The sequence below is a fragment of the Lytechinus variegatus genome, chromosome 2 (genome assembly GCF_018143015.1).
Source record: "Lytechinus variegatus isolate NC3 chromosome 2, Lvar_3.0, whole genome shotgun sequence".
Lineage (NCBI taxonomy): Eukaryota > Metazoa > Echinodermata > Echinoidea > Temnopleuroida > Toxopneustidae > Lytechinus > Lytechinus variegatus.
Genome location: NC_054741.1, coordinates 63,716,345 through 63,734,174, shown reverse-complemented (window position 1 = coordinate 63,734,174; position 17,830 = coordinate 63,716,345). Strand labels below are relative to the sequence as shown.

The 17,830-nt window shown below is 36.4% G+C and overlaps 1 protein-coding gene across 1 annotated transcript in view; it reads left to right on the top strand.

The window, feature by feature from the left end:
- Positions 1-174: 174 nt before the first annotated feature.
- LOC121408612 (uncharacterized protein YMR196W-like) overlaps positions 175-17,830 on the top strand; it is a 40,037-nt gene continuing 22,381 nt past the window's right edge. The window contains exons 1-2 of the mRNA XM_041600140.1: positions 175-407; positions 9,576-9,736. Coding sequence (XP_041456074.1) covers positions 277-407; positions 9,576-9,736 — 292 coding nt within the window. The 5' untranslated portion in view covers positions 175-276. The remainder of the gene's footprint in view (positions 408-9,575; positions 9,737-17,830) is intronic.

Below are 17,830 nucleotides of genomic sequence, written 5' to 3'. Positions count from 1 at the left end.
CATAAACGAACCAATGATTTGTGTTCTTAAATACGAGATTAAAAATTCATAGCCAATCAAAATTTACAACAAATTAATTTCTACTATTGGCTCCACCCACTACGCAAGTTCGATTTCACGTGCGCATGCGCACATGTATTCTTGACCTACCTCCTGCGGACATGACAAGCGTAGAAATGTAGATGGTGGAGTCGCGAGTGGGATATTAACATTTTCGCAAGTTCCGTGTTTGTTTCGGCAGCCTTTGTTTCTTCCTTTTGTTTTTTGCTTGGAGAGATGGCGGAATGTGTACGTCTTAAAGAAGCAGATGAGAGAGTGAAGAATGGAAATTGGAAGAGATGGGGACCCTACCTCTCAGAACGTCAATGGGGAACTGTTCGTGAAGACTATTCTCCAGATGGATCATGGTGAGTTTGCACGGCGCCGCGGCCGCGGCCGGTGACTCTTCGATCTCGACTGACTGCTCCCCCAACCAACCTAGTCTTGAGGACGCAATGATGATGATTTTTTTAGATATGTCATCTATTTCTTCATCATTGACGTCTTGACACTCTCTCCATAGTGCCTTCAGCGAACGACCAAAACAAAGATGGATTCCCCCAAAAAATCCATCCTTTTAAACCGAAGTGAATAGCATTCATTTAATTTTATTAATTCTTACACCTTCCTACGCCTAATGCGTAGGAAGGTTTTAAATATTACTATTTAAAAATGTAAAAAAATGAAGATTTCTTACCTAACTGATGCCGCGTAGACCCCTCGTTCCACATGTAAACAACGGAAATACAATAGCGTCGACCCTTGAACCGCTTATGTATGACGTACTTCCGGAAAGCAATGCCGTCTCAACGAACAATTTAGAGATAAAAAATCTTATTTAACAAATATTAGAATTTATTTCGTGATCATAAATAATTAATATCAATATATATGATGAAAAATTAATATCAATATATATAAATTATTAGGGTCGACGCTATTGTATTTCCGTTGTTTACATGTGGAACGAGGGGTCTACGCGGCATCAGTTAGGTAAGAAATCTTCATTTTTTTACATTTTTAAATAGTAATATTTAAAACCTTCCTACGCATTAGGCGTAGGAAGGTGTAAGAATTAATAAAATTAAATGAATGCTATTGACTTCGGTTTAAAAGGATGGATTTTTGGGGGGAATCCATCTTTGTTTTGGTCGTTCGCTGAAGGCACTATGGAGAGAGTGTCAAGACGTCAATGATGAAGAAATAGATGACATATCTAAAAAAAATCATCATCATTGCGTCCTCAAGACTACAACCAACCGCGATCAATGAAACGGCCGCGCCCCCACCATGCCCACCCGGCCACCACACCCCTGCATACCTAACACAGAGAACCCAGAGTTACTTTCTGCAAACTAAATAATGGATTTTCTTGATGCAGAGGTATACCCAGTTGTTGTGTGTCCGGACGGGTTGTGTGTCCGGACGATCAATTTTAGAAAGTCATTTAAATTTACAAGTGAAGTTTTAGCATTTTTAAGTACAAAATGTTACGAAATATTATAAAGAACAAAATTGGAGATAACTATAAATATTGAATTCATATTCTTAGCGTAATTCAAAGACAAAAAAGAAGGCTTCAAAAATGTAAAGTGTCCGGACACCCGACCCCCCATCCTACCACAAATGTACCTCTAAATTCAAACACCTCCTAAACAGGGTGACCAGATTTCACAAAATGAATTACGGGACAATCAATAAAGCACACTCCACGCCACGAGCGGACTGAGTCAGGTCTTAATAAAAAAATCAACAAAAAAGGCTACACAGTTTTAGACACTTAGACTTTTGAAAAAAATATAAAGAATTGAAAGGGAAGATGAACGAAAAAATGAAAGAGAGAAAGAAACGAGAAGAAAGAAAGAAATAATGAAGGGATCGAAAGTGAAGGAAAAAAGTCAAAAGAAAGTTAGAATAAAAGAAAGATGAAAGGAAGAATAGAAAATAGAAAAAAAGTTTCTGTCATTCTTTCAAATGAATATAGAAAGGAAGATGGATAAATGTGTGAAAGAAAAAGTAAAGGAGAAAAAGGAGGAGGAAAGAAAGAATGAAGGAAAGAAAAATGTTTTCTTCATTCTTTGAAAGAAATAAACAAGCAAGGTAACTCTAAATCAGTTCAAATCCAGACTTGAAAAATGTTGGCACAACCATCCTCTGAAGTACATACCTTAATACCAAAAATAAAAATCATCGAGGGGCACATAAGCATATTGCTTTACATCTCAACATCCAAGTAAGTAAATAAGCAAAGAAAGGTTGAAAGAGAGGGAGGAAATAATGAAGGGAGGAGAGAATGAAAAAAAAAATGGAAGGAGAGAAAGAGAAAAAATAAAAGGAGAAGAATAATTAAGGAAGGGAGAAGCAAAAAAAAGTTTAAGGAAAGTAAGAATGAAGGAAAAAAAAGGAAATTTAAAAAAGAAGGAAAGTAAGAGAAAGAAAAAAAAAGAAAAATGAACAGAGAAAGGATCAGGAAAGAAATATAGGAAATAAGAATAGATGGGACAAAAAAGGGCAAGCAGGAAGGATGAAGAAAGATGGATAGAAAATAAGGAAATGGGAAAAAAGTTCAAACTTCAAGCAAACAAAAGAAACAGCCTGAAAAGAAGTCCAATCATCTAACCAAAATCGTGATACATATATTTTTTATATATATATATATATATATATTCTTAAAATTTTAAAGAACTAAAATATCTTTGAAAAGAATAAAATTTCAAAGTGAAATATTGTCAAACTTAGATTAGATGAAACATCACAGCATCATATACAGGAATCTCTCCCATCCCATTACAAGTTCGCAGCTGAAACAACTAGATCTAGTTATGTTCCTCCGATTACATCTCCAAATCAGTAATCTGAGAATCCAAAATATAATTACAAAAAAACTGGTGGAAAAACTGTTTATCATGTGAGATTGTATGCACCATTGAAATCTGCCCCTATCCTACATGTAGCTATTAGCCTGCCACACACAGGTAGGATCTCATTTGCAATGTATTGGGCTAGCAAGAAAATCACAGCAGAACTTGCAAAAGTTTACCGATTTTATTGTTGTCTCTGCTTCGTCATCTGTTGGTCATTTGAAGAAAACTTGTCACTTTTAAATGTATTAACTATATTTTGAGCAATATTGTGAAATGCGGGACAAATAGGCATCCCGGGAAGGGGTTGTATGGATGCTGGGACAAAGGAGCAAAATACGGGACGATCTTGGTAAATACGGGACGTCTGGCCACCCTGCTCCTAAAAGGCCTAAATTATTAAAAAAATGGACATCATGCACGCACCTCACTCAGTTCTGGTGATGCCATCACTGCCCGGGGGGGGGGGGGACCTACATTGACGATTGGATACCGGATGCGACCCAAAAAACGTAAAAAGGATGTTTTTTTCTAGTTTCGGCACTCTAACGTACATAAAGTAATAAGGGTGTCAAAAACACTTTGACAAAAGGGTATCTATTTCGCTAGGAAAGCTATGTGTTTAGGGACAGATTTGTGAGGGTACAAAAAAATTAAGACTAAAATACTTTTTAAACTTTAAAGGATGTACTTTTTGCATTGACGAGTGGATACCATGCGCGACCCCAAAAATGTAAAAAGAATGTCTTTTTCAAGATTGGGCACGCTACGTACGTAATGTAATAAGGGTGTCAAAAACACTTTGACAAAAGGGTATCTATTTCGCTAGGAAAGCTATGTGTTTAGGGACAGATTTGTGAGGGTACAAAAAAATTAAGACTAAAATGCTTTTTAAACTTTAAAGGATGTACTTTTTTGCATTGACAAGTGGATACCATGCGCGACCCAAAAAATGTAAAAGAATGTCTTTTTCAAGATTGGGCACGCTACGTACGTAATGTAATAAGGGTGTCAAAAACACTTTGAAAAAAGGGTATCTATTTCGCCAGGAAAGCTATGTGTTTAGGATCAGATTTGCGAGGGTACAAAAAAAATTAAGACTAAAATGCATTTTAAACTTTAAAGGATGTACTTGTTGCCCCAACAGACAACACTGTGTTTAGAATCCAATTGCGTGAGGTGTGGCCGTACTAAAGCCAAAAGCCCAATGATGTAGGTATGGTAAAACCAACGACCAAAGTCTGTGACATAACAATAAAAATATCGCTGTACTTGTTTAGGGGTTCAATTCAGGGGATTTCATTTCATAGCGCTCCATGAAGTAAAGTTTAAAAGGAAGGACCCACCCACTTTTTCACTGCCTGTCAGGAATCTGCATGCATGTTGATCTAGATCTATGCAGTGTACAACACACATAAAAATTCATTGAAAAAACACTTTTGTTTGACTTTGTAACAAAATATCCTCATTTCCATACAGTTGCAATTTATTTTTCATTAGTAACCTGAGATGGTATTCTGAGATCCATTTTATCTCGGATCAAATAAAATATTTTATCTCTGTTAAAATCAGTGAGATAAAATAGTAAAAATACCCTTAAAATCTCTCTGAATTTGTATTCTGAGAACAATTTTATCTCTGTAAGACACACCTATTTTTTAAGCAATATCGAATGCGAAACCAGAGCTACCAAGTCTCACACATTATGCGTGAGACTCAAGCATTTTGGACTCTTGTTCATCCCTTCAAATCTCTGTCTCACGCAACTATCACAGCCTATCCCCCTATACATTGTACACAATGTCTGTGATCTCACTCAGATTCACAGAAAATCTCATGCATAGTTGGTCTTTGAACTCTGCGAAACACGCTTTTATACTAGTTCTCTCATCTCACTTAACCGATGGAAATCCGTCCCGCCAGGAGGTGTGGCAAAGGAGTGAGATCGTTAAAAGATTTATTGACATCAAATACACTTGCACTATATGCTAGCACGTCTTTACAGATATTTCTTTTTCTTATGTAATACCATACTCTTATCTTTGTTTCAAGGTCTATATCGCATCTTTTCAAGCATCATTTCAGAGACATTATTAGTCAAGAAAATTCTTATGAAATAATTCCTGATTGTACCGGAATAAAGTTAAGGTGTTACTCTCAATGAATATATATATTTTTCTCAATTTTCATGTGAACATAATGTAGTTAATTCACCCAGATATATTGATAAAATCAATGCTGCAGAGATAAATAGCTCCTACCCTCTTTTAAATTTATTTTATTTTTTCCTTCAAAGTAACATGGTCGCAAGCACATCATCCGCGTTGCAATTTTTAGATACGCGATGGGTATGTCTACATACACAGGTACTGCTCTGTCGCATATCAATTATGTGCAAGATAAAATTTATTGCAGAAAAAAAATCTTAAATTTGAGAGATTAAATGTCATCTCAGAATATACCAATTTCATTTTAAGGAATGAAATAAAATATTTTAAAGATAAAATTACCTCAGAATACCACCCCTGAGGATCATTTTTGTATTTACCAGAGCGCTCAAAATATTTTTGCATATTTTTGTGTTGGCCCTCTATCAGTAAAAAGTAAAATTTAAAGAAATTTGTTATTTTTCAACCTTTATGTTTGATTTATAACAAATAAAAGAATTTGATAGTATACACCCGAAGAAAATTCATGATTAGTGATAATTATAGACTAGTTATATATGGATGGAAAGGTCTTGTTATCCACAATTATGTCACTATAAAGTCTGAAAGATGTCATGGAGAAGAAATCAAATTATAAGAGACCCTTCTCAGCTCCCTGATTACAGCTAAAACAGACGTGATCGCGCAGTCTTAATGATGATGTCACACAATCAGCAACCAAAGTACTGCACATGTTTGCATGCATGCATTTTCCCTTGGTGTTGTGTTTTTCCTTCAGATTTTTACAGTTTTTCCATGTAATTAGATTTGATTCCTGGTTTTGAAACCCTCCTATAGTATAGGGAACAGTAGTTGTTTTATTCACCCATTGTTATTGAAGTATTAACTGTAAATCCCAAGTTTGAACTTCACAGTATTGGCTATTTTGCATTGAGTGCAGTGTGCAGAGAGTTTGTTGAGAAACCAGGGAAGTTGGAGTCTAACCTCCCACTTCCCTGGTGAAACTAAAGGTCAAGTCCACCTTACAAAAATGTTGATTCGAATCAATGAAGAAAAATCAGGCAAGCATAATACTGAAAATTGTTACGACATTTTAAAGTTTCACTTATTATTCACAAAATAGTTATATGCACAAATGCAAATGCAAATGAGAAAACCGATGATGTACTTCACTCATTATTTCTTTTGTGTTTTATTGTTTGAATTTTACGATATTTCAATTTTGTACAGATTTGACAATAAGGAACAACTTGACTGAATCATAAAATGTTGTGGGAAATAAAACTTTAATTCACAGTAGACCCGTTATGAAAGTCCATTTTTGATGCACGTGTACATGTACAAGGCCTGTTTTCAGTCATGTACATGTACACGTTGTAAACACTGATGAGAGACAGTTATATGTTACATAATATGATAACTTGCGTTAGGCCTAAGTCATATCAAGGAGATATCTCCTTGGTCATATCAATTATTTTGTAAACAGCTTTAATTTGATTGAACATCAATGCATCAAATCAAGTCAATTTTTTTGCTCCGTCATGACCGCGCTGAAATGCGCTGAGGGCCGGGGTAAGCATTGCATAAGCAGCCGGATGCAGAGCATGCAATAAAGATCATCTGTATTTTCCATGATCACAAAACAAAAAAGGTATTCAAGCAGAGTTCTTCCCAAAGTATCTAAAAACAATAATATTTGCAGATGATAAGATATGTAGGCCTTAGGTTTGAAATAAATTAATGTGGAAGGCAGAAACAAGTTGATCCGAACAATTCTCGGTCAACTCACAGTCCAGACTTGCACACACACTACGTCCCCTTACTAAACTAACTCTCCTGAAACGACAGGTGAGGCGTGCTTGCCGCCCAACAAGTGCTATACCAGCGGACACCAACTTGGCCGAGATATAGTTGGATCCATAATGAGCTCCAAATTTATGGGAATAAATGTCGTACCTAATTTCCTCAGGATGGTCATTTGAATTGGTATTCTATACTGATAACGATGTAAGAAAAGTTTGTTGAATATGAGTTATGATGGTGTTCGAGAATTAATCCTGATAATGATTTTTTTTATAATTCATTTTCAGACTCAGGATAATTGCAGAGCACTGACTCCACCATGATAAATATGAATGTCTCAAATTATTCATATATTAATGATTATGGGTGTAAATTATTGTTAAATTATTACGATTTAATATTGGAGTGGCAATGATCTCATGAGGGTTTTGAATCATGGGGTGAAAGGTCACAGATGTCTCCATTGCCCTAACTCTCCAGACAGGTGCAGTGATGTTACATATCACTCATAAATGTGGTCAGGCATTAATCATTAATAGCACTATTTCAATAAAAGAGGAAGCTACTATGCCAAAAAACCCAAAAATTATTTCATTCTTTATGAACAAGGAAGTTAAAGTTGATAAAAATGAATACTGGTAAGTTACTTTTATAGCTCTCTAAAAACTTGGAGTTCTCTCATATTAAAATGAAATGTCAATGTTTTGTGATAAGTGATGATTGAATCACTTACATGTAAGGCAGTATATAAAATAGCAGAGAAATACAGATTATAATTGATTGGGAAAGGGGTTGTGATTTACATGGTAAAATGTATTTAAAAAGGAACTGAAGTTAACAGTCATTTGATACTTCTGGTTTGTGACTTTTTAAAAAGGAATTGCAAGATATTTTCAGGAAGTAATTTTGCTTTACAAATTTGAATAGCATTTTTGGTCATAAGAGAAAAGCTCTCAACTAAGTAATATACAGTCCTATGTAAAAATATACTATATATGTACAAAAGACTTTATGCATAGCAGTCTAACAAAAATGTGAAGCAAATTGCAATGCGATACCAGGAAAATTATTCCCTGATTTTCTATAAAAAATGGCTCTGTTGATATGACCTTGTCGTGTATTAACAATAGTTGATAACTATTGTCTGGTCCTCAGGTTCAATAAGCAGTGAATAATGTGGGAGGTTTAGTCAGCACAGACTGCTCAGTTTAAAAGCACTTTATGGTTGAGAGAATCCCCGCTCATAGATCATAAAAATCACAACTGAGCTATTATTTCCTGTTGAATCGGACTCTAAAGAAGGAAAACTGACTGTAAAGGTTTCAGTGGCTCTGCATTTTGCCAAAATAAAAGACTTACTCAGTATAGTCAACCCTTATCATTTCCAATAACTTAGTGGCTATTGTAATATTACTAGTTTCATTTATGAATGGTATTTGTAGTCTTGATTTGCAATGGCTGAAATGTCAGTCATAACACAGAGGGATTTATGCTTCATTCTTATTAGTACATGCTTCATTCTTAACAAATATAAACTTCTAATCCTACCACAGATTACATACATTTTTTTGCAAGTTCTTAAAATGATAGTTTGATATAGCATGATGTACCCCAGGGCCAAATCTTGGCCCTTGAATATTGAATACTCTGTGCTGATTATACCAGGCACAGGACCAGCCGGATTAAAAACAGTAGGGGAAGGCGGGGTAAGTTGAGCATAGGGGCAAGTTGAGCCACCATCCCCAGGCCAATAATGAATGAGTCAGACATTATGGTGGTGTCATATATTGATGACCCATTACATATCCCTTAACCCCACCAAATTGTGTTCAACTTTGAAACAAAATGTACTTTTTAGAGGGGAAAATACAAATGTCAGCCAAAAAAGTAAAAAAGGGTGTTAAATAGATAAGTGTTTTTACACACACACGTCTTTACATGTAATAAAGACATAAGAACAACATTGTCAGTCCAGGTATGGATCTTTATTCTTGTCAGTCTTTTACATGATGGATGCATAAGAAATGTGTGGATGCAAAATTATCACAATAAGTTCGGACTGGGGTAAGTTGAGCCAGCCAACATGGGGCAAGTTGAGCCATGGTAATTCTTATGTGTAAATAAAAAACAAACAAACCTTAAAAAGCCATCGATATGCAGGCAGAAAAGACAAATTCACGTGGCAATTCTTTTACTTTTAGAGAATGTTAGTATAAGAGAATTAGCAAGTGAAAAGACTTTAAAAATTTACATGCTGGTTCTTCCTGCATACATTTTGTACATAGTTTTTGTGGCTCAACTTACCCCAGAAGATGGCACTACTTACCCCACAGATGGGGCAAGTTGTGCCACTTGACATCGTTTTTTCAAAGGTCACAACGACTTTCAGTGTGGGGTTAGAAAGTTGTATATAGGTGAAAAGATTTTCCAAGAATCAAATTTAAAGGCAAGGTATTTATTTCTACAATATGTATAAATTCTATCATGCAAAATGCAAAAAGTGTCATAACTTACCACGCCTTCCCCTACCATTTTAGGGGCCATATTGTTTTTGTACAATAGTCGGCCTCTCAAAACTATTTTTTCTAATTGGCTAGATGCACTACATGAAACAACAATGCAGTGTGTATGTTTGTACTTATTATAAATAAATGATTATTTGTTTATTTATTTATTTTTTACTTGTTTATTTAATTTTTTGCAGCTGGGAGTATTTTCCACATGACCACGCTAGATCCCGTGCCTTCCGGTGGGGTGAAGATGGATTGCTTGGTATTACAGATAGGGAATGTCGGCTCTGCTTTGGTCTGTCTCTCTGGAATGGTAAAGATCCCATCTTGAAGGAAAGACTTTACGGTCTCACAGGTGAGTTATATCAGAAGCATAGGTAGAGAATGGTATGCTCTGCTTTGATCCATTTCTGTAGAATGGTGAAGATCTTCTGTCTTGGAGGAAAGACTCTATGGTCTCACTGGTGAGTTGGGTTCGGTTGGAGAATGGCGGTTCTGCTGTGGTCTTTCTCCCATCTGAAAGGCCACCAACCAATTATTTTTTATTTGATATCACTTTATTGAAATCACAATAAAGGAAAGAAATTTACAATGTTACGATACTGCAACAAATAACAATCAGAAATTGATGTATAAAGTTTAATTTCCTCTTTTTTTTATTACAGGAAATAATTATACATAAATAAAACAAATAATGATCTTACATAAATCTCTTGAAATGTCCGATGTAAAATCCCGAAGTGATGATACTATATCCAAGTAATAATCCAAATGATAAAATCCCAGTTGACTGGCGAAAATTCACAATGATGGCGATGATGAAACTGATGTTGAAGTCCGATGAATAATAAAAGTCACTGTAACGAGTTGAAATGTCCGTGAAGACGATGTTGATGATGATTAACAGTCAATTTCAGCAATCCATGGGTTGAAGCGTGTTCATTGAACAGGTTGATGATGTTGATGATCTCGATGAGAACTGATAATTTCTCTCTCAAAATAACTGCAAACAGTTCATTGATGCATAAACTGCTCTGATCTGATCTGATCTGGTGAAGTGATCTCATATGACGTGATGTGATCTCCTGCTCTCATATGATGTGATGGTGTGATGATGTGATTAAAGAAACTGCAGCTATTTATACTAAGTTTCAACTAATCTAGAAGCTTCTAAAAAATGTCACCACCATAGAAGGTTCTAGCACCTTCTTCCAAAAGAACTTTCTCCTTTCAGGAGCAGTCAAAATCCAGAACACTCTTGAATGACCTCATTGAAATCAAGAGTGTCAATAACATAGCTAAGCCTATTGTTCCTAATCTCTATTCAGAAATAACAATACAACTCCTTGGCCTTTTAAATAGGCAAGGCCTGCATAATAAAAAGACATTCTTGAATGTTCTTTACAATTCTTGGCTAACCTTAAAAGGAAATAACTAATAGATGGATGTAATTGCTTTTACAATTCTTCTAAATTATTCTTATATGTAACACCTCCCCCACCGGGGAAAAGAAAGCTTTACCGTAGTAAAGGTTTCTTTAAGATTACTTTTTCTTTTAACTGTTCAAAGTCATCTTGATAAATCATTTACAGTTATCGTGTACAAAGATATAGTACTTAACGAACATGTTAAAATAAATGAACATCAAAGATGTTTTCTTCAAATGACACACTTGGTCAAAATCATGAATAATTTCACTTTTTATACTCTTGATAGAGCATCAGCAATTACATTATTCTTTCCCTTTATGTGTACAATTTTCAAAGGAAATGGTTGGAGCATTAGGCTCCATCTATACAGTCTTTGATTCTTTGTTTTGAATTTCTCCAAAAACACAAGAGGATTGTGATCTGTATAGACTGTAATCTCTCCATTGGTTAGATACACCTCAAACTGCTGAAGGGCTAGTACGAGACTCAGGGCCTCTTTTTCAATAGTTGAGTATTTCTTTTGAAACCGATTGAGTTTCTTAGAGAAGTAGCACACTGGTTTTTCGATGCCTTCTTCATCTTCTTGGAGCAATACTGCTCCTACTCCAACATCACATGCATCAATAGCTATTTTGAATGGCTTTGTGAAGTTTGGAGCTGCCAAAACAGGCTCATTCACCAAAATGGCCTTTAATTTCTCAAATGATCTTTGACATTCGTCAGACCAAACATACTTCACTTTTGCCTTCAGCAGGTTTGTCAGAGGACTAACCACTGTACTGAAATTTGGAACAAATTTCCTGTAGAAGCCACTCATACCTAAGAATCTGAGCAATTCTTTCTTAGTTGTGGGAACTGGGAAGTCTAAGATAGCTTGTATCTTGGCTTCTCTTGGTAGCACTTGCCCTTGACCAACCACATGACCAAGATATGTGACCTTTGCCTTGGCAAATTCACTTTTCATCAGATTCACTACTAGATTGGCTTTGTCCAGCCTGTCAAACAGTGCTCGCAAATGATTCAGATGATCATTCCAAGTATCACTGTATACTAGGATGTCGTCAATGTATACGACACAATTGTCAAGTCCGGCAATCACTTGATTTGTCAACCTTTGGAAGGTTGCTGGTGCATTTTTCATTCCAAAAGGCATGACTTTGCATTGAAATAAGCCTTCAGGTGTGACAAAGGCTGATATCTCTTTGGCTCGGTCAGTCAGTGGCACTTGCCAATATCCTTTAAGCAAGTCTATCTTTGTGATATAGGCAGAATTTCCAACCCTATCAATACAATCTTCTAACCTAGGAATTGGATACGAGTCAGTCTTAGTTACTGCATTTACCTTTCGGTAATCAATGCAAAATCTCTGAGAGCCGTCTGGCTTTGGAACCATTACAATGGGGGAACTCCAACTACTCTGACTCGGTTCAATTATGTCATTATCTAACATAAACTGTATTTCCTTATTCACCATTTCCAACTTGCTTGGATTGAGCCTATAAGGATTCTGTTTGATAGGTCTTACATCACCTACGTCTACATCATGTACAGTTAAAGGTGTACGACCTGGTTTGTCTTTACACACATTTTCATATTCTCTTAACAGGCCAGATATATCATTTCTCTGATCTTCAGGCAGGTGTTTTAATGCCTCATCCATGTTTCCTAACATCTCTGAGTTAGACAACTTTACACCACATGGTTCGTTCTTGGATACATCTGTATAAGACAATTCATTATCTGTCTTTCCATAACATTCTTCTTCATGTACATTTACATGTTTTTCTTCTTCTTTGACCTGTGTTGTACCTATTGGCTGACTAGCCTCTCGCTCAAAGTATTCTTTCAACATGTTTACATGACAAACTCTTTGAGACTTTCTTCGATCAGGGGTACTGATCACATAGTTGACATCATTCAATTTCTTTTTGACTATGTAGGGACCACTAAACCTAGCTTTCAAGGGCTCACCTTGCAAAGGCAACAACACTAATACTTTGTCTCCAGGCTTGAAACTTCGCTCTTTTGCATTTTTGTCAGCTTGAGCTTTCATTTTTCCCTGCGACTCTTTCAAGTGTTCCTTAGCCACATCACAAGCTTTTGAGAGCCTTTCTCTAAACTTTGACACATAGTCTAGAAGGTTTACATCATCATCCTGAACCATAAACCTCTCTTTGATAAGCTTTAGAGGACCCCTAACCTCATGACCATAGACCAATTCAAATGGACTGAAACCTGTGGACTCATTCGGGGAATCCCTGGTTGCAAACAGTAGGAATGAGATCCCTTTATCCCAGTCATCGGGATAGTCTTCACAATAAGCCCTAATCATGGTCTTCAAAGTCTGATGATAGCGTTCTAACGCTCCTTGGGACTGTGGGTGATAAGCAGAAGACTTAATCTGCTTTATTCCCAACTCCTTCATAACTTGCTGAAATATTCCTGACATGAAATTTGACCCTTGATCAGATTGAATTTCCTTCGGCAGACCGTACCTAGTGAAAAACTGCACTAACGCCTGCACCACTGTCTTCGCAGTGATACTCCTCAAAGGTATCGCCTCTGGAAACCGTGTAGACAAGTCCATAATCGTCAGGAGAAATCTGTGACCCGACCTCGTTCTGGGTAAGGGTCCGACACAATCAACAAGAACCCTAGTAAAAGGTTCATCAAATGCAGGAATGGGTATCAATGGAGCAGGCTTGATAGAAGGCTGTGCCTTACCAATAATCTGACATGTGTGACATGTCTTACAGAAATGCACAACATCTTTGTGCATCTTAGGCCAATAGAAATGCCTCATAATTCTATCTTCTGTCTTCCGAATACCGACATGACCTGCCATAGGTAACTCATGAGCCATTTTCAGAATATCTGTGCGGTAACAAGGAGGAACTACAACCTGGTGAATTATACACCAATCTTCATCAGCTGGTCTCCGGGGAGGTCTCCATTTCCTCATCAAAATGTCATCTTTGACATAAAAGCACTCAGGAACCTTCTCAGCCTCAGAACATGCTTTCTGTGACAAGCTTTTTAATTCTGGGTCTGCCTGTTGTGCCTGTACTAGGGAGGATTTACTAAACAAACTATCATTGTTAGCAACAGAGCCTTCAACACTATCCCCATTCAAATCCTTGAAAAAGGTTTCAGCTAACCAGACATCAGTACTCTCCTCTACATCAGCAGATTCCGCATCATCCTTTTCAGCTCTACGAGTCTGAGACCTAGTAACAACACAATCCGGGAAAATCCCTGGAAAATCTTCCTGCAACAATTCAGTTTCAGCTACCTCAACAGGCTTTTCCGAAACCACTGGAGATGCAACAACTTTATCTCCAGCCAAGTCGTTACCTAACAAGAAATCAACACCTTTCATGGGTAATTCTGGAACGACACCAACAGTCACAGGACCACTAACTAGGTCACACTTTAAGTCGACCTTATGCAAAGGAACCGACATGAAATTTGGGCCAATACCTTGAACTAAGACGTTGGCATTCTCTGAACTCTCCGGAGGAAGAGCCGAATCCCCTGGCACCATCAGGGACTGTGCAGCCCCTGTATCCCTAAGGATCACCACTGACCTACCAGCAGCACCAGTCGAACAAGGGGATACTTCACCATCATGCAAAAAACTTCTAAAAGTTTCATCAACCTGTTTGACTTTATCAGCAAATTCTAGAGAAACACTCTCAACATCTCGATTGGGCTCTGATGGAACAAACTCCATCGAGGGAACACTTGTTTGCTTGACAAAACCCATGTCTTTCTTAGTTTTGGTTGGCATTCCAACCAATTTCCAACATGATTTTTTCAAATGTCCCGATTTATGACAATGAGTACAAATTTTGGAACTACGACTCTCAGACCTTTTGGTTGATTCTGTGCCCCCACTAGCCTGATTCTTGTTAGCGTCTTTATCCTTGCTTGCATATTTTCCCTTACTAGGTTTATTGTGGGATTCAAATGACCCTTTACCTTTCTTTTTCCAATAATTCTTGAAAGGAGGCCTATCTCCACTACCTTTATGTGTGACCTCAAATTCATCAGCTACTATGGCTGCTTTACTGACTTCAGTAACTCTATGGTCATCTAAGTGAGATTTAATGCCAAAAGGAAGACTCTTTTTGAATTCTTCTAGGAGGACAACTTCCCTAAGGTGAACAAAATCTTTGTCAACTTTCAGTGATCTGTACCACTTATCGAACATCATTTCTTGTTCCCTAGCAAATTCAACATATGTCTGGCCTGATTGTCTTTGCATGTTCCTAAATTTATGTCTGTACGCTTCTGGTACTAACTCATATGCATTGAGAATTGTTTCTTTTACTGTAGCATAGTCATATGATTGCATTTCAGAGAGCGAAGAATAGACTTTTGCAGCCTTTCCAACAAAAACACTTTGGAGGAGAAGAGTCCAGTATTCCTCGGGCCAATTCAGTCTCTTGGCCACTTTTTCAAATGACACAAAATATGTATCAACTCCCTCTTCATCAAATTTTGGCACAAGGCGAATGTTTTTCGCCACATCAAAGCCTTGGGGAGATTTATCTTTCGCAGAGTTAGTATTTGCATGAGCTAACTCCATTTCTTTCAACTTTAACTGGTACTCCAATCTCATTTTCTCCATTTCAATGTTTTCTCTGATTCTCTCTTTCTCGACATTCTCTTTCATTTTCATTTCCATTTCAAACTTTGCAAGTTGAATCTGAGCATCATCTGAAACAATAACAGAAATTTCAGACTCCTCTGTAAGCTTCATGTGACTAGCTAACAAGTCAATTATCTCTGCCTTCTTTAATCCTGGGGCTAGAGATACACCCAAATGATCACAAACTGTTATCAAATCATCTTTCTTCAGTGACTTCAAATGATCATATGACAATTCTGTCATTGCAAGAAATTCTTCAACATCAAATGTAGCCATAGTGAATATACACAAATACAAGCACGTAATAACACAGTACAGTATATTCTAGAACTTTCCAAAATATTTCCAATTCAAATTGGCTTTTGTTTCAAATTGACTTTCGTCTCAAATTGGTTTTCGTTTCCTGAAAAACTGGTTTTAATTTCAAATTGGCTTTAAATTTGGTTTTCGTTTCAAAATTGCCTTGGCTTGTACAAATTTGGTTTCCGTTTCAAAATTGCCTTGGCTTGTACAAATTTGGTTTTTGTTTCCCGGACAAGCCCCCAAAATTATTTGTTACGATACTGCAACAAATAACAATCAGAAATTGATGTATAAAGTTTAATTTCCTCTTTTTTTTATTACAGGAAATAATTATACATAAATAAAACAAATAATGATCTTACATAAATCTCTTGAAATGTCCGATGTAAAATCCCGAAGTGATGATACTATATCCAAGTAATAATCCAAATGATAAAATCCCAGTTGACTGGCGAAAATTCACAATGATGGCGATGATGAAACTGATGTTGAAGTCCGATGAATAATAAAAGTCACTGTAACGAGTTGAAATGTCCGTGAAGACGATGTTGATGATGATTAACAGTCAATTTCAGCAATCCATGGGTTGAAGCGTGTTCATTGAACAGGTTGATGATGTTGATGATCTCGATGAGAACTGATAATTTCTCTCTCAAAATAACTGCAAACAGTTCATTGATGCATAAACTGCTCTGATCTGATCTGATCTGGTGAAGTGATCTCATATGACGTGATGTGATCTCCTGCTCTCATATGATGTGATGGTGTGATGATGTGATTAAAGAAACTGCAGCTATACTAAGTTTCAACTAATCTAGAAGCTTCTAAAAAAATGTCACCACCATAGAAGGTTCTAGCACCTTCTTCCAAAAGAACTTTCTCCTTTCAGGAGCAGTCAAAATCCAGAACACTCTTGAATGACCTCATTGAAATCAAGAGTGTCAATAACATAGCTAAGCCTATTGTTCCTAATCTCTATTCAGAAATAACAATACAACTCCTTGGCCTTTTAAATAGGCAAGGCCTGCATAATAAAAAGACATTCTTGAATGTTCTTTACAATTCTTGGCTAACCTTAAAAGGAAATAACTAATAGATGGATGTAATTGCTTTTACAATTCTTCTAAATTATTCTTATATGTAACAACAAAGTCAATACAGAACATCATAAAGATTAAGATAGGCCCAGGTCATGAGACACTCCTGTCAATGCAGGGCAGTACTATAAAACTTAATGTACAATTTGGATGTAAGTAATAAGTATGTAACTTATACATATAACATATCTTAAAAAATGAGTATGTGAAATGATAACAAAGTTGGGGTAAATATCGTAAAAAGAGAGAAAAAAGAAATATTCATACACATACTAAGTTTACAAATAATAGGTAGGGGCCAATCTCCAAAGAACATAGGCAAATATCAGGAATAATTCCGACCACAATACTAAATCTGATAGGCCTACCATTATCATAGTTATAGTCCAGTGCTCACTTAGTATGGCTTCATTTTATCCACAATATCAGTGTGTATCATTTTTTGTCTACTTGGCCTTTGGACCAATTCAACCTCATTCATGCCTCATTCAGTCTGACATACTTGGGCTAGCACAAAACTGAATATGTGGCTAAAAGACCTGGCAATCACACCATGTGCCAGTCAGACAATCTAAAATGTCATTCAAAATAGCAAAATCCAAATGAAGATATCCTATGTGTTAATACAGTACGTCCCAGAAAAAACGAAACCGAGATTTAGCGATCATTTATCATTACTTAATCATAAATAAAATAGACAAATGACCTATCAATTTAAAGCTTAGAATCTCCTCTTTCATCTGATATTACTTACATTATTTCTCATTCACGCATGAGTGAGCAAATACAATTTGAAGAAAGGATATAAAAAACTCATTTGGCGGGGGGTATCTGGGTTTCAAAAAGAAAACCACATTTTTGAAAAGTTCAATATCTCCTCTTTAATTTGATACCTAAATTACAGAAAATGGTCTAGAAATAACAAAGTTCTGGTCATTTGAAATAAGGCTTGAATTTCAATAATT